The following is a 17,957-nucleotide window of genomic DNA, read 5'->3' on the forward strand; positions in this document are numbered from 1 at the left end:
TTCAAACGGAGGTCAATTTGAACAATTCACTTATAAAAATACTTCTTTTGTTCTTAACTTTCTTGATATAAAGTTAATGATCACCCTGTTTTACTTTCTACGCCAAATTTTACCTGCTACCTGCCGTGCCAGTACCAAAAACAACAAAGAACAACAATGCATACAGGGAGTATGAAACGATAAAATCTTTTCGAAAAAAGATGATTTTTTGCAAGTTTTTAACACTTTTTAGGCCGAATTGGTAAATTTACTTAAGCTTCAGGGTACGAAATAGCCACCCGTTAAGTTTTATACTTGTAGTTCCAAAATAACATGGTCTAACATGGGCTTAAAAATTTAACACGTGAAATCCTATGTTGCGCGTTAAAAAAAACGCACTGTATACAGTTTTATAACAATCAAACCATAAGGCATAAGGTACTTACTCATTTGTTGGGGTGGCGGTCCTCCTTGCTGCATTGGCTGATGAAATCCAGGCTGTCCACCTAATGAAAAAAATGTAATAGCGCCACTTTTGGGTAACTAAATATTGTTGAATATTTACGTTGTTGCCATTGTTGTTGAGGAATTCCGGGAGGAGGTGCTGAAATTTAAAAAAAAAGTAATATAAATAGGCTTACTGTAAAAAAAATTTAAAATTATTTTTAGTACCTCCTGCAAATCCTTGTTGGGGCATACCTTGAGTAGGATACTGAGGTCCAGGTGGAGGGCCTCTTTGTGCTCCCCATTGAGGAGGCGGTGCTTGACCTTGAGGAAGTTGCTGTTGACCTTGAGGAAATTGCTGTTGAACTTGAGGATATTGTGGAAATCCTTGAGGAAATTGTTGCCCTCCTAAAACATAATTAAATACATACCAATTATTACATCAATTTTGATTAAAGAAGCAAACCTTGTTGAGGAACACCAGGAGGTGGTTGAACACCCCAACCTCGTGACTGCCCTTGAACACTTGGAGGTCCACCTAAAAAATTATTATTAAAAAAATTATACAAATATATCTTCAGTATAACTGGCAACTTATAGCTCACCTTGGGGTGGACCGCCTCGACCGAATCCTCTCCGTTGTTGCATTTCACCTTGCTGCTGGGAGCTCTTTAATAAAAAAAAACCATTAATTTGCTGGGAAAATAATCATATTTCAAAATGTCATATTAAGGAAAATAAGGTCTGTTCGCAGAGGGAAAAATAGATACATCCATTGGCCACAAGTCAGAAAACGTCATAGTCACGTGAGCATTCAACCAATAAAACTTGACATTTACCGTTTCTGAGTTGGAAACCAGTCAGGAATTGCCTCTGCAAACATACCTATAATGAAACTGACAGTAATGTGCAGCATTTACGTCAATTAACGTACTGGTTGTAGTTTATGAATGACTAAGGCCGGGTTTACCCAACTTCATAGTAATAATCATATTCATAAACTTGTTGTTGTGTTGTTATTGACAAAAATTAAGTTTATGATTTTGACTATGTAGTTGGGTCCCATCACAAACTCATTGTGCTAAGATTTAAGCAAATTCTGCATAAATAGACTTAGCATTATTGTATATTTGGACTCAATGTTTAAAATAGCAAAAGTAGTGCTATTTTAACAAAAACTACCATTCAAAAAAAACAGAAACAATTCTCTCTTGTCCTGTTGCATATAAATTTATTCTATTTTTCAGATAAGAAAGTTTTTAGTCACAGAGACTTTCCTAAAGTGTTTTTTTTTAATACATCTTAGATTTTACTGTAACAAAATTACCTGTTGACTTCTTCCTTGACCAGACTGCCCTTGTTGGCCCCTTCCATCACCTTGGCCTTGTTGTCCAGTTTTTTGTGGAGGACCTAACACAGTTTCAAAATTTACTAAAATATTTTACACTACCGTTAAAAATATATTTCCGTCGACCACGTATTAACAGCTTTTTTAATGGACGATAACGGACACAAAATCGTTCATTAATGAGTCCCATTAATGCAAGATTTTTCAATTGTTTTACTTTAATGCACGATTCTATCAAAGGCAACCAAATAGGTCTTATAGTATAGTTCCATTCTACTTTATTTGTATTAAACAGAGAGAAATAGACGCATATTATTCAGTTGACATCCACCATTAACGACAGAACCAACTGTCACTGTCATTGTCAAGGGTGCCTATGATTTCCGTTTGCCGTATTGCCTTTACAACTGACAATTAGTTTTTTTCAAACTTTTTAGAATCATAAACATTTATTATTAACTACAGTCGACGGAAAAATGTTGTAACCAACTCTTATATAAATGAGCGATTAATAATCTCAATTTAATTAACGCGTTCACTGCGTTAAACTTAATAATAAATTACTAATTCATCAAGTTTTTCTCATTACAACACACCTGCTTTAGCCTGACCACCTGTATCCCCAGAAGGACCTGCCTTAGGTGGACCACCTAAAGTACACATCCACAAAAAATGTTAAAAAACAAAACACACTTTGCTATAAAAGGGTCATGGTCACCTGCTGGAGGCTGTTTACCAGGGCCATCTCCTTGTCCCCCACCTTCAGCTCCACCGGAACCAGACTTCTTTCCTAATACAAGCAAAAATCACACAAATGTTAGTTATGATAATGTTAAAACCATTGCAAAGTTAAATGCACACTGGGTTCAAGTTAGTGATAATAAAAATCACACTTTAAAAAGTCAAATCATTTAGTCGAAGCTAACCTTTTTTCTTTCCCATGATTCTAGATTATCTGAAACAAACATAAACAAAATTACGACTCAACTATTACTAGCAGTTAAAAATTGTTGTTATTTACATTCTGAGGCTCTATTAATTAGAATGCTGAATCTATGTACTGTAAAACATTGAGTGAGTAAAACTTTTTCTTTGAAAAGATGCTACTGAGATTTAACTGTATCTATCAATGGGTAGATCCAAGTTACTATGTTTTTCAGTACAGGAAAAAGGAACAAGTCCAGAAGAAAAAAGTGACTGGAAAAACATTAACCCTGAAGGCTCCCACATTTTAAAGAGGGTTTCCCATGTTTTAAGCATTTTGAAGTGCCTCTGACATCTTTCATAGAAAACTTGATCTGTATTAGATTTATGTAAATACAGCAATCAGTGTAAAATTAAGGTAAAACACCTTGAAATGTTTAATATAACACTGGCTAGTGTTTCCAAGTTAAGATTTCCAAGTTAAGTGAACTGTAAAAGTAATCAATCAATGCCCAAATTGCAATATGATGCAACCTGAACAATCTCAGGGACACAGTAATACACAGCCATTTAGGCAGCGTTGCTAGTTATAATAAATAGTATTTTTTACTTAAAGATCTCAGGAGTAGCCATTTTGAGACAGCAGGGACAAGAATAGATGAAAGTTCAATCTTACAGGACAGTTTAATCACACGTAATTGATATGTAGGAGCAAAACAAGCCCATATACATTACGAGAATGAAATACATACCCTGAGTAGATTTGATTCAATAATATAAATATTAGTAACTCTATTCACTACTACGTACTACACTCCACTACAGTCTGCAGTGAACAGAAAAACGTAAACAGGTAATTCACAGAGTATTTTGGTTTTTTTTTTGCTTTCTCTCCAATGAAAAAAAAAAACACTACACAAAGAGTTGACAGCTGTAAAACATCAATTGCTTATGAATTGTGACAAACAGACAAACCGATCTGATTCTCTCTTTCTCTTTTTAACCAGTAGCAAGAAGGCTATAAGTTCGACAAAGACACAAATATCTCAACTCACGTCGATTGACAGTGTTGACACACATCAAACGCTAGCTAGGTAGGAACTGTATCGACGCCGCAGTGATGTGTACTCGTTATCGATACTAAATTTTTCGATACTTAAAATCCTTAAAGATGTTGGTTAACTGATATTATGATATTTTACACACGTCATTCTATTCGTTTTGACATTCTACTACAACACAAAAACCACTTTAAAACTTTAACCATCAACTTTCTTCTAATCTAATCTGTGTGTGCTTCCAATTTTCTCGTTGCCAAAGAAAAATCTGCTTTAAAATTCATGACAAGAAACCTGGAAAACTTAATTAAAGTTGGCTCCGAACTCTTGATGACATTAACGTCTGTTCGTTTTTATACCTATACCACAACAAGCATTATTTTAATTAGCGCCAATGTACAGAGTGGTGCAAAAACATCTGTCTTGTAACAGATGTTAATTTATACAATAATGACTGAAAAGGGACTGAAATCTCAATTAAACTTAAAGGTTCCTGCCTACTTTTTAGTAGTCTAATGGGAAAAACGCTTGTGTTTATAAATTGCTGTTTATAGCTAGTCAAGTTGGGCTATGGGATATACAAGAACGAGGGCATTTTCCAAAACGATCCTCATCCAGTTTTGGAAGCGTCATTAAATTAAATATACGAGGAAAACGTGACTGTCATTTTTATATGTGAGAAGGAACTGGAAGAGATGTTTTGGGACTGATAAATATCGTCTTATCGTCCTAATAATAATAAGTATTTTATCGCAAACATTTAGTTATACAGAGTGTGTCTGGATGGATATCAGAAACCCTGTATTTTTAAGATTTGATAACTGTTTAAACACCCTGTATACGAGTTTTCGTAAACTCTGGCGTTTGTGTATCGGATACTGGCTAAACTGGACTTATCACTGGAAATCGAACACCGGACGTTAATTATTAACAAAAAAATATGAAAAATCTACATATTGCGGAGTCTTGCAGGAAAATGTCGCAGAAAAGTTCGGCCAAAACCGAGAGCTGCCGAACGGACACTCACGCAACGTTAGAGGGATGAAACTCGCACTTAGTAAGAGTCCGCACCCCCTTCGATATGGGGTGGAAAGTTTGAGTTTTCCGTCCCGAAGTCACCTGTTACACGGCGTGCCGTGTTTACATAGACGATAAGCATGCAAACAAACGTCCATATTGATACGAAGAATTTAGGCCCGTCCCCGGAACGACGGATCAAAGGCTCTGGACAGGGCAAACGACACTTAGAAGTAAGTTTGAACTTTTTATTGAAATTTTATAATTTTCTTGTTAAGAGGATTTTCTTATTGAGGACCAGGTGAAAAAAATTGAGTCGTCTGCTTAATGTCAATTATTAGGAAAACCACTCAAATTGCTTGGTACATAAGTAAATTTTTAAAATTTCCTGCTTTTCTGTTTATTTTTTTAAATTTTTGTTGTGTTAGGAAATATGTCTGAGCTTGTTTAAGTCTAATATCTTGAAGTTTAACTATACTCCAAGTGCTTAGCATCCAGACTGAAAATTAGTCTTGTGGGAGTAAGTAATGTATTTAAAAAATATTTGTTAATATACAAGGTGGAAAACATAAGACGTGTGGAAGTTTGTGTATTTTGGTAAAAGTTTATAGAACGAAGGAGTATGCAACTATCACTGACTGATTGGATATGATATCATAGTTTTCTCCTAACTGTGAGATATGAAATAAACTAGTAATAGGAGGTTTTCAACGTCAAATAGAAAATTACCTGTAAGAAAATGATTGTAATCCTTGTATGCATTTTACTAGGTAATAAATCCAAAAATTGAATGTTTATCAGTTATTATGTAAAATTTGGTAATCATGTAATTCCAATTAGGGAATTGGGCTTCTCTGTATGTAATTAAAGAAACTGAGATAGCCATTTGATGTAGTTTAAACAGTTGAATCAAAAAATTAGTACCAAAATATTCCTAACCTTCAAATAGAAGAGCTACAGCCAATAATGGTGTTTTCTAATGGATCACTCGGTATATATAACTATTAATTTATTTATAGGTATAAAAAATATAATAAAATTTTAATAATTTTTCGAAATTTGTTTTTTGTCAAACCTTGTATATTGATAAAAATATAATATAATATAAAAATACAGGGTGGTCCAGTTTTAAATGTCAATAATTCACCATTCTATAGCCCATCAAAAAATAAGTTAACATACTTATTATGTCATTTTCCTGAAAATGCTTCCCAAGGAAAATACAGTCCATAAATGTTCAGTTTAAAAAATCAGTTTCTTGTCATAACTGTCAGACCGCTGGAGCAATTTTAATCAAATTTAGAACAAATACATATGAAATTAATACTTCCATTAATCAAAACTGTCCAGTGGTGTAAATACAAAAAGATGGTTTTCATTTTTCTGCCTTATATTCTATGTCACAGAATATTTTTCAAAATTTTCCGTTTTTTTTACTTTTTCAATTTGACAAAATAAGTATCTCTTACAAAACTCTGATTTGAAGTTTTGTTTAAGAAAAAATTGAGTAATTACGTTTAAAGACCCAAAACCAACCCAACCCAACATAAAAGTTGTCTTGAAAACGGTGAAAATTTACTTGAAAGGCTTAAAAACTGTCTTTGTAGTCAGATAAGTTGAAAAACTTGTGAAAACTGACTTGTAGCCATGAAAAACTACTTTTTCTAAAATTTTTTACAACTAATTCACACATTTCAACTTTGAAAATTGACTTGGACACCAAAAAGTGACTCTAAACTAATGAAAAGTGACATCAAAGGCTTAAATTTTGCATTTGAAGTAAGTTTTCATAATTTGAAAATACATTTCAATATTTTAGTCTTGAAAATAGTCTTAAATACAGGATATTTATATTAGATTCATGAAAATTGACTTGAAGACTAACTTTTCAGGTTTTTTTACTTTGCTTTTCATTCTCTTAGAACTCTGGACTATTTTTAGGGCTTTGAAACTGCTTTCAGCTTGGGAAATTGAGTTTTAGGCTTATCTTCACCAAGTTTTTGACATAGCAGACTAAAAAAAACTATTTTTACATTTTTCGTAGGCTTAATTATGCCATTTCATGCTTTGTCAGTATTAATTTGACTTCTAGACGCTTAAGACTGAAAAATCGAAATTGAAACTATTTTTTATAGTAAAAGTTAAGTTTCATCAGACGCTTCATTGATGAAAGTAAACAATTTTGGCATTAAATGCTACGATATTAGTCTAAAACTTTAATTTTTAGAATAAAATTAGTCTGCCTGTCTGACAGTTGGAACAAAAAAAAGATTTTCAAAACTGAATTTTGGAGGTCTGTGTTTTCCTTAGGAAGCGTTCTTCAGGAAAATGACATAATGTGTGTCAACTTATTTTTTGATGGGCTATCGATTGGTCAATTATTGACATTTAAAACTGGACCACCCTGTATAGAGAGGACCATTCATTAATTGTAACTCTGGAATCGTAGCCATAAACAAATGAGGGTAGAATATAAGACATGTTTTACAATAAACTAAAATACAATATTAAGAAATAATTTTTTTTTAATTTTGTGGTCATGGTTTTTTTAATTACATACAGGGAAGTCAGAAAAAGGGGGTTGGTCAGTCCCCAGTGAACGACCCTGTACAGCTGTCAAAAACCATTTAATTTGAATGATGGAATGTATCTACATTTTGTTTGTCAGCTAAAGTTGAAACTAGTAACTCTAAAACATAAAAGTGAACATTAGAGACAATATAGATTTTATCGTGTATCTTAAAGTTGCATAATTTGCCTATTAAACTGTTCTACCCCCTTCAAGGGGGTAGAAATGTGATTAATTAGCACTCTCTGTAACTGGAAGAAAAACACTATTATTACTTAGTTTATTCATTCAAAGTTTGCATTTGCAATCTTTTCATTACGCACGCAAAATAACTTAAACTTTTACTACAGAAAGGTGTCGGATTAATTAGAAGAAGCTTAATCATCACGTGTTCATATTCCGCAGCCCTTTGACCTGCTTGAAAACCAATCTTTTACCCTCAGAGGGCGTAAAGTAATTTTTTATAGTAATTGTTGTGATTGTTCTCCCCCTTTAACCATATTAACACGCAACCACCGCAATTTCTTCAGCAAGTCAAGATGTTGCCATGGCAGCAATTGAAACTGTTAATTAAGGGTTGATTAGTACAGGGTGGTGGATTTACCACGTGATTGAACAGACAAAGACTGTGCAAATTGTGCATTGTAAAGGAGAAGAGATCAAAAAGTTTTGATTTTTTTCTATTCAGTTGTGTTCTTTACCTTTACTTTGCAGGAGTACAAAACAATTAGTTTAAAACCTAAATTAAATTTCGGGTAACTGCTCTAAGGGTTTTTCGCCCATATCTTACCCGATAAATCAATACGTTTAGTTGAGGAGAGGACCGCTAGGTGCGCTGATGGTAGTGACACATAGGACAAACCTATCCGACATTTAAGTTCAATATCAGCCTCAGAATCGCTTTGATAACAAAACGAGACGATGTTAAAAATCGGAATTTCGAAGTGGTGCAACGTAAAAATGATAAAAGCAAAAAACAAAACACGTTAACTGGGCTGTTTCACGATTCACGACGGTTTAGGATGTAACTTTAGGAGTATTTTTATAATGAAGTTGAACACATATCAACTGAACGAGCTATCACAGTAATAAAAAGGAGAGTATTAAATAGATGTTATTTTTGATACTAGTTTTTGGGGGCCATATGTTTTGAATGTTTTAGATTGTTAGCAGTAATAAGTGTTAGATTTTTGTCTCTATAATCGGAGTCGTTTTTAGAGCTTTAACACACATGTATGCTCAACTAGAACGTAATAATTATTAATAAAAAATGTTTCTATTTTGGTGTTTTACTACTAAAACTATTATATTCGATGTTATTCATATATAAATGTATATCTGTGGGGCCATATTATAATCGAACATATATTTAATATCAAAACAAGTTTGAAGAAAAACTTTAACAGTGGCTTATTATGAAAAAATATGGCAAATGCGGTTCCTCAAATTAAACCTGTGATTCCGACTGTCAGCACAATAAATCCAGCACCAGAAGGAGAAATGGATGCGTTACTATTGGGCAGAACTAGGGTGAGTTTGATGTTGTGTTAGATGTACAAATTTAGTAAAAGACATACTGTGTATGGACGATTACTGTTTTTTTGTAGTTCTAGTTTAAAAAAAATGACTTGTCTAGCTTTAATCTTGATTAGAGCTGTCACAATTACTCAATATTGAATTACCAACTACTGCAAAATTGCTGATTGTAATTCAATTATTGCAAATAATTTTAAAAAGTAGTTGAATTACCTGCACAAAATTAATTCAACTCCTCACGAAGGGTTGAACTAGTTGAAAATAAGTTATTAACAATTATTTACAAAATTAATTATCGATTGACAGAAAAACTACCAGAGGCTCCTAAAAAAGTCCTAAACGTTCCAAGAAAGTTAAAATCATTTTGCCAGAAGCCTCTACAAGTGTCTTAAACGATTCAGAACTTTCTTCAAGTTCTAGAAGCTTCTAGAATTTGCCAGTGGCCTCCAAACATTACCAAAAACCTCCCATATACCTAAAAATTGACAAAATTCTTTACAAATGTCCTGAAATTTCTAAAAACTCTAAAAATTATTTTAGAATTACCAGAATTCTCTCAATACCACTAAAAACCTGCCAGAAGCCTCTACAAATGTCCTAAACTTAAAAAAAATCACATCGCCAGAGGCCTTAAGAGTCATTTTTGATTAGAGGTGTCACAATTACTCAAAATTGAATTACCAACTACTGTAAAATTGCTGATTGTAATTTAATTATTGCAAATAATTTTTAAAAGTACTTCAATTACTTGCTCAAAATTAATTCAACTCCCCACGAAGGGTTGAACTAGTTGAAAATAAGTTATTAACAATGATTTACAAAATTAATCATCGATTGACAGAAAAACTGCCAGAGGCTCCTAAACGTTCCAAGAAAGTTAAAATCATTTTGCCAGAAGCCTCTAGAAGTGTCTTAAACGATTCAAGACTTTCTTCAAGTCCTAGAAGCTTCTAGAATTTGCCAGTGGCCTCCAAACATTACCAAAAACCTCCCAGACACCCAAAAATTGACAAAATTCTTTACAAATGTCCTGAAATTTCTAAAAACTCTAAAAATTATTTTAGAATTACCAGAATTCTCTCAATACTACTAAAAAGCTGCCAGAAACCTCTACAAATGTCCTAAATTTTAAAGAAAAAATTTCACATCAGTGTTTCAAACTGATCATCATTTTGGATTCACCAGTGGTCACTAAATACCACTAAAAACCTTTCAAAAACCCTAAAACTGTAAAAATTTCGAAACAGTTTCTTTTAAGTTTTCAAAGTAATTTTGGAATTGCCAGACATCCTTAAATACTACTAAAAACATCCCACAAACTGCCAGAGACCTCTACAAGGGTTCTAAAGGTTCAAATATTTTTTTTAGATTGCAAAAAAACTTGAAAATAATTTTGGAATTGCTGGAAATACTGCTAAAAAGCTGTCAGGCTGATAAAAAAAGTTTCTTAAATTACAAAAGAACTTTAAATTCATTTGTAGTTCTGTTAAGATTTTTTAAATTTCCAAACGTTTCTAGAATTAACTTGGTCAAAATTAAGTTTGACAGAAACACAGCAATGACACCGAAAAAACAACAATTGCATTTGTATAAACTTGACAACATCGTAAATAGGAAACATTGTAAAATCAATTACCAATGGCAACTATTTTTGTTTAGTAATTGACAAATCATCAATAACTATTGTTTTATAAAAGTAATTCAATTTTAGTAAAAAAGGTGGTGGTAATTTGGTTACTTTGACAAATTATTTTTAATTTTCTGTCAAAGTGCTATAGAAAATATTTTTTGTTTGCTTATACAGACCTACAAAGTGATCTAAAAGAAGCAATACAGAAAGTATCTGGTTTCTGAGATATTTGAAGTCAAAATTGGTTTTAGGCTGCTGGAAAAGGTACATAGAAGTTAATCGTACATTTGACTTCACTGTAACCTTACTTTTGATTGACAAAGTAATTAATTTAGCAATCACGATCTGGCTAATAACTTAATAATGTGAATATCGAGAATGAATGAAATTGGGAAATTAAGCAGTATCTAGAAACGTTGGATCATTTCCAGACCATTTAGCTGGTGCCAAATTGCTTGAGCATTTTATTACACTAGATTGAACTTTATTAGAGCTAAGAAATGAAAAGTTACTGTCATAATTATTATTAGAAATGTGTGTGTTAAAACTTGTCTTCAGTACAACAAATTGTATAAACAATACTGGTTTTTTAAACCCTCTATAAAGGTATTTTTAGGTGAAAAAAAACTGAGAGAAGCAAAGACACTTACTCCTTTATACATTGCCCTATTTTTAGAACTTTCAAGGGGTGCTGAGTCAAATCTAGAACGCTATAAGAGTTCGTAAAGTTGCGTTATTAATGTCGAATTTATACTGACGCTTTGTTATTGGAGTGTTTTAAAAGCCCTTCAGCCCCTTTGTCAGTATTACCTTTCTGTCCTACAAAGAGGTTATTGTGGCGCACCTTTTATTATAAATCCAGCTTCTCACACGATTCGTGATCACAAATCTACGTATCGATTGACAACAATGCAATTTAAATGCAAATAAAGTCTTTGTTCCCAATTTGTGGATAATACGCGCAGTTCCAGTTGTCGTTTGTTGAAAATGTTGTGATTTTTCCGATTGGACCCAAATACATTTAAATAACTTTCACTGAAGTTTGGATGTCTCGAAAAGTTTTATTCTGTCGGTGATTTGTTTACTAAAATGTGACTTTTGTCGACATTTTACTTACTAAACTAATCCCGTCCTTTAACACGACGCTAATCCATCAGACATATTACGTAAACATCCTGCTGAATTTTAAAGTTGGTTACGATGTGCGGAAAATAACGGCACCTGTTTGCAAGATAAAGCAGTGAAATTCCGGGAAAATTCCTTTATATTTGAAAAATATCCACGTATTTCGGAGCTATTCGTATGATGCTTGTGTTTTGGAGGATATAGAGACATTCAGGACGCTACGAAACTTGGAAACTTCCATTAGTAATGCGGAATTTATTCATAAGGGTTGGGGGAATAATTGACACGTCTTTTTCCGTCAGGTTGTTATTTATTTTCAACCAGGTTATTTCTTATGTGTAAACCAGATGGAATTATTTATTAAAAGTTCTGATAATAAAATAGTAAAGCACGGTGGAAAGTTTAATTTCTGTCTCGAGATAAAGTTTACCTAATTTCTTGACAGAAATCAAACACTTTCCACCTGAGTATGTAATATACAGGGTCGTCCAGTTTTAAATGTCAATAATTCACCAATCCATAGCCAATTAAAAAATAAGTTGACATTCATTATGTCATTTTCCTGAAAAGTGCTTCCTAAGGAAAATCAAATCCTTCAAATTTCTGTTTAAAAAATCGTTTTTTTTGTCATAACTGTCAGACAGTTGGAGCAATATTGATCAAATTTGGAACAAGCACTTTATTACGGTCAAAGACCCAAAACTAACCCAACCCAACTTAAAAATTGTCTTGGAAACGGAAAATTCACTTAAGAAGTTTAAAAAATATTATTGTAGCCAGTTTTCATAGTTTCCAGGCAAACTGAAAGACTTTAGTTTTGAAAATTGACTTTTCATGCAAATCGAGAGACTTTAATACTGAAAATTGACTTGTAGACATAAAAACTAAGTACTTTTTCAAGAATTTGTTACAACAAATTCATATATTTAAACCTTAAAAATTGACTTGAACCCCAAAATGTGACTGAACTAATGAAAAGTGACATCAGAAGCTTAAAATTTGCATTTGAAGTAAGTTTTCATAATTTTAAGACAAATTTCAATATTTTAGTCTTGAAAATAGTCTTAGATGCAGGACATTGACATTAGATTCATAAAAATAGTCTTAAAAACGAACTTTTCGTGCTTTTTACTTTGCTTTTAATTTTCTTCGAATTCTGGACTATTTTTAGTGCTTCAGAACTGCTTTCAGCTTGAAAAATCGAGTTTCAAGACTAACTTCACCAAGTTATTGACATAGCAAACTTAAAAAACAATTTTTACATTCTTCATAGACTTAAAATGGCATTCCAAGCTTTGTCACTATTAAATCGACTTCTAGACACCTCAGTGCTAAAAATTCGGGTATTTCTTAATAAACTAGACTGTTTTTAGTGTTTTAAGGCTGTTTTCAGTGCCTCAAATCGAGTTTCAAGACTATCTTTACAAAGTTTTTGACTTATCAGGCCTAAAAGCCAGTGTGTCCACTGACCATAGTCTTGAAAATGTTATTTCAAGCTTCTTCACTATTAAATTGACTTCTACACTCATAGGTGCAATAAATTGTAGCATCTCTAAGAAATTCAGATTGTTTTTAGTGCTTTTTAAGACTGAAAAATCGAGTTTAAGACTATTTCCAAAAGTCAAGTTTCTTCAGTAATAAAAGTACTGAAGTAGTAATTTTTATAGAAATAAAATGTCCGAAAATTTAATTTACTTCTAGACTTATTGTCCAGTCCAGAAAATTGAGTTGTACACCAATTAAAGTCTTGAAAATATATTTTTGGACTCTCTTTAGTCCTAGTAAAGTCAGTTCCAGCATTAAAAGTCAACTTTTATATTATTTTTAGTAGTAAAAAATGAGTTTCATGCACAATACAATCTTTGTCTTGATTTCCGGACTTTTTTTAGTTCTTGAATGCCAGTTTCAGACACTCAACCAGGATGGCAGTCTGAGACAGCGAATCATAAAACCATTCCTAGTAGTAAAAAAGTTTTTAGACTATTCAGTACAAATTTGGACTTTCACAAGTCTTGGATGTTCAGTTTTAAACTATAAAACGATTTTTTAAATTGAAATTTGGAGGACTGTATCTTCCTTAGGAAACGTTTTTCAGAAAAATGACATAATGCAGTGCAACTTATTTTTTGATTAGCTATCAAATGGTGAATTATTGACACTTAAAACTGGACCACCCTGTACTATTGTTTCTATAAATTTACGTACTGTTATTAATAATTTTTCTCTCCAGTGTGCAAACAAATTTGACAGAGTGATCGATGAACCGAACAAGCCATAAAAGCAAAAATATATAAATATAACATGGTGTTAGCATCATTAATCTTGACTCAAATCGTTATGGCTCGTTTAATGTTAGACAATATTCTGATAATTAGGTAAAAGTAATGTGATTCATAGGGAAAAGGTCGAATTAATTTTTTTCTAGTAAAATTTAATTGATTGGGTTAAAGTTTTGAGGATTTAAGTCGACGTAATCCACGTCCATCGCCCTGAATAATTGTCGGTCATGTTTCTGCATAAACCAAGCTGATTTGCTGTATTGTCCGCTTAAAAAGTATTCAGCTCATTGTAGAGAAACTTTGTTAAACATTATACACAATAAAAAAAAAAATAAAAACACCTTTAATTGAATTAAACAATTTATGCACCGGCACTGACGTCATTCCCTTAAATATGCAAATTAAAAAAGTTTTTCCGTTATTAAAATCCGTTGCAGACGTGGTTTTATTCTTAAAACTGCTATACTAAATGACACGCACTCACTATTAAACCTAGATTATGCTGCAGCACACAACACAATATCGATTATGAATTCCATTGTAACATATCCATTAATTAGTGGTGTTTTTCCCTAAACGTGATTAATCACGTCTAGTGACAGCCAATGGTGATGATGTGGACCCGTAGGCGACTAAATTAGATGTCGAACAATAATTAACCATCATTATGAAGAGTTTTTGTCTTGTGGTTCATCAATTTATTATAGTAAATACGGAGTTTTTAGTCAATTTTTAGAGTTTTAAAATAAGTGTGGCAGCAGCAAACTCTAATGACACTTAAGAAACTGGAAAAACGAGCAAATGCGGTTGTACAGTTTTAAATCTTGATTAGAAACGCCTCGTTTAAGTTGAACAAAAGTTTAGCAAAGTTGTGCCCGTTAAACGGGGAGTTCCGGATACGAGAAAAAATTTGTCAAGGATGTTCAAGACAAATTTATTATTACAAAATTAATGGGACGTTGGAAGTCAATTAGGAAAACTGTACAAAAAGCATATTAAATTGAGCAAAAGTTGTAAATGAACATAACAGTGAAGTGACAACTGGGGACAAAGAAAAAGAGACATATTTAAAAATTCGCAACCCTTATCGCTTTGATAGATACTACAAGCAGAATAGTATTATTTTTGTCAGCTTTTTTTTTTCTTTTTTTTTTTTTTTATGACTTCTTAAAGGATATTTGCTATTTTCTTAGCAGTTTGGAGTCGCTTATCAATAGTCCCAAAGTACAACAATTTTTGTTGTTGTTTAAACTGACTAATTTTGGCCAAAAACCACAAAAAAGCGCTGTAAACGTTTGAACTGAATTTCTGTAACAAATTTGCTAGTTACGAACTTGTAATTAACAGCAGAAACACTGAATTTGCGGCAAAATACAAAGTAATCAGAAAAATTATTAAGTAATTGGTTAAACTGACTAATTTAGACCAAAAACGCCAGAGAAGCACTGTAAACGTTTAAATTGTAATTCCGTGACAAATTTGGTAGTTACAGACCTGTAATTAACAGCAAGAACATTAAATTTGTGGCAAAATACAGGGTCGTACTCAGAAAAATTATGTCGTCCAAAAGAGAGGCCAGTTTTGCCTCATTTTGTAGTATTTTTTATCCTCTTTCTAATAGCGTTTGATTGAAATGTATACGAGTTCAAATAAAAAAGTTACAATTATTCAAACATTGATAAAATGCCATTTTTTGCAAAAAGTGCAATTTTGTCAATTTTTTATTTTACTCCAGGAGGGTTCCAAAGCACAGGAAAGGGCATATTTATATCAAAGGACCTTAAATTAAGTGAAATAAGTTCAAAAAAAGAACTTTAAAATTTTCCATTTTTCAAAAAATTCGAAAGAGTGGGGGATTATAAGGGGTCATTTTTTACTACTTTTTGAAATTCAATATCTCGGTAACACAAAGAGCTAGAGAGGCCAGTTTTGGCTCATTTTGTAGTATTTTGTATCCTCTTTCTAATGGCGTTTGAGTGAAATTTATAAGAGTTCAAATAAAAAAGTTACAATCATTCAAAAATTGAAAAAATGTCATTTTTGCAAAAAGTGCAATTTTGGCAATTTTTTATTTTGCTCCAGGAGGGTTCCAATGCACAGCAAAAATCATATTTATGCCAAAGGACCTTAAATTAGGTGAAATAAGTACAAAAAATGCACTTTAAATTTTTTATTTTTCAAAAAAATCGAAAGAATGGGGGGGTATTTGAGTGTTTTTTTTACTACTTTTTGAAATTCAATATCTCGGTAACGTGAAGAGCTAGAGAGGCCAGTTTTGGCTCATTTTGTAGTATTTTGTATCGTCTTTCTAATGGCGTTTGAGTGAAATTTATAAGAGTTCAAATAAAAAAGTTACAATCATTCAAAAATTGAAAAAATGTCATTTTTGCAAAAAGTGCCATTTTGGCAATTTTTTATTTTGCTCCATGAGGGTTCCAATGCACAGCAAAGGGCATATTTATACCAAAGGACCTTAAATTAGGTGAAATAAGTACAAAAAATGCACTTTAAATTTTTTATTTTTCAAAAAAATCGAAAGAATGGGGGGGTATTTGAGTGCTTTTTTTACTACTTTTTGAAATTCAATATCTCGGTAACGTGAAGAGCTAGAGAGGCCAGTTTTGGCTCATTTTGTAGTATTTTGTATCCTCTTTCTAATGGCGTTTTAGTGAAATTTATAAGAGTTCAAATAAAAAAGTTACAATCATTCAAAAATTGAAAAAATGTCATTTTTGCAAAAAGTGCCATTTTGGCAATTTTTTATTTTGCTCCATGAGGGTTCCAATGCACAGCAAAGGGCATATTTATACCAAAGGACCTTAAATTAGGTGAAATAAGTACAAAAAATGCACTTTAAATTTTTTATTTTTCAAAAAAATCGAAAGAATGGGGGGGTATTTGAGTGCTTTTTTTACTACTTTTTGAAATTCAATATCTCGGTAACGTGAAGAGCTAGAGAGGCCAGTTTTGGCTCATTTTGTAGTATTTTGTATCCTCTTTCTAATGGCGTTTTAGTGAAATTTATAAGAGTTCAAATAAAAAAGTTACAATCATTCAAAAATTGAAAAAATGTCATTTTTGCAAAAAGTGCCATTTTGGCAATTTTTTATTTTGCTCCATGAGGGTTCCAATGCACAGCAAAGGGCATATTTATACCAAAGGACCTTAAATTAGGTGAAATAAGTACAAAAAATGCACTTTAAATTTTTTATTTTTCAAAAAAATCGAAAGAATGGGGGGTATAAGGGGTCATTTTTTACTACTTTTTGAAATTCAATATCTCGGTAACATGAAGAGCTAGAGAGGCCAGTTTTAGCTCATTTTGTAGTATTTTTATCCTCTTTCTAATGGTGTTTGAGTGAGTTCTATAAGACTTCAAATAAAAAAGTTACAATCATTCAAAAATTTTCATTTTTAGTTGGTTAAACTGTGTGTGTGTTGGTTAAAGTATTCCTAAATCTGAGATATAAAATAATAGCAATCACACTTAATTTTGTGCATAAAATTGATCAATAGATCTGCTACAGCTAAACTAACGATACAAAATCTTCCACCTCTGACAAATTAAATAACCCTTCAGCAGCACTTTTCTCTCACTAGTTGAAACACGAAATCCATTCCGTAACTGGCAGCTTACCTCATGATTTACCGACTTCTTTCCAACACGAGCAATAAGACAATGGTGCAAAATCCTTCTTTGTAATGCCAGTCGAATGAAACGCGAGATTACAGATTGAACCATCCATCTTCGGGAGAGTAATGTATTGTGAATGTGTCTTTTGTTGGCGGTTTAAATATGGATCCTTGTAATAGAAGATTGCCAGGATATTGATATATTGGATCATAAAGTGGCACGCTGTGTTCGAAATTGGAACGGTAATTTAAAATACGATATGGGGTTTAATCAAGTTGATAAACATTTGTGATAAATAACTTAAATGGAGTTTGTTTTAAATTATAGAGAATTTTCAAATTTGGTTTTTCGGTCACAAAGTCGGATTTTGTCCTCAATAAAAGGCCGGCGCCTTTGCTCTTTAGCAATAAATTA

General features: G+C 32.3%; 2 protein-coding genes across 10 annotated transcripts in view; one reads left to right on the plus strand and one right to left on the minus strand.

Moving 5' to 3' along the window:
- AGO2 (Argonaute 2) overlaps positions 1-17,957 on the minus strand; it is a 37,316-nt gene that overhangs the window by 10,064 nt on the left and 9,295 nt on the right. For 3 of the 8 annotated variants that reach the window (XM_081980331.1, XM_081980332.1, XM_081980327.1), the window contains exons 2-9: positions 2,490-2,561; positions 2,368-2,421; positions 1,751-1,833; positions 1,029-1,092; positions 890-961; positions 652-831; positions 545-583; positions 426-485 (exon numbers count right to left, since the gene is read on the minus strand). In XM_081980331.1, coding sequence (XP_081836457.1) covers positions 426-485; positions 545-583; positions 652-831; positions 890-961; positions 1,029-1,092; positions 1,751-1,833; positions 2,368-2,421; positions 2,490-2,561 — 624 coding nt within the window. Of the gene's footprint in view, positions 1-425; positions 486-544; positions 584-651; positions 832-889; positions 962-1,028; positions 1,093-1,750; positions 1,834-2,367; positions 2,422-2,489; positions 2,562-2,697; positions 2,727-3,447; positions 3,611-17,957 lie in introns of those variants that run through there. The other 5 variants (XM_081980333.1, XM_081980328.1, XM_081980329.1 and 2 more) reach the window with 4 other exon arrangements.
- The window catches only part of LOC145729533 (inactive dipeptidyl peptidase 10), a 30,740-nt gene continuing 17,579 nt past the window's right edge, over positions 4,797-17,957 (plus strand). The window contains exon 1 of one of the 2 annotated variants that reach the window (XM_081980338.1): positions 4,797-5,003. In XM_081980338.1, the coding sequence (XP_081836464.1) occupies positions 4,911-5,003 (93 nt within the window). In that variant the 5' untranslated portion in view covers positions 4,797-4,910. Of the gene's footprint in view, positions 5,004-8,194; positions 8,870-17,957 lie in introns of those variants that run through there. The other variant, XM_081980336.1, reaches the window with a different exon arrangement.

This window comes from Ips typographus, linkage group LG5 (assembly GCF_016097725.1).
Source record: "Ips typographus isolate SLU linkage group LG5, UJ_Ityp_2.0, whole genome shotgun sequence".
Taxonomy (NCBI): domain Eukaryota; kingdom Metazoa; phylum Arthropoda; class Insecta; order Coleoptera; family Curculionidae; genus Ips; species Ips typographus.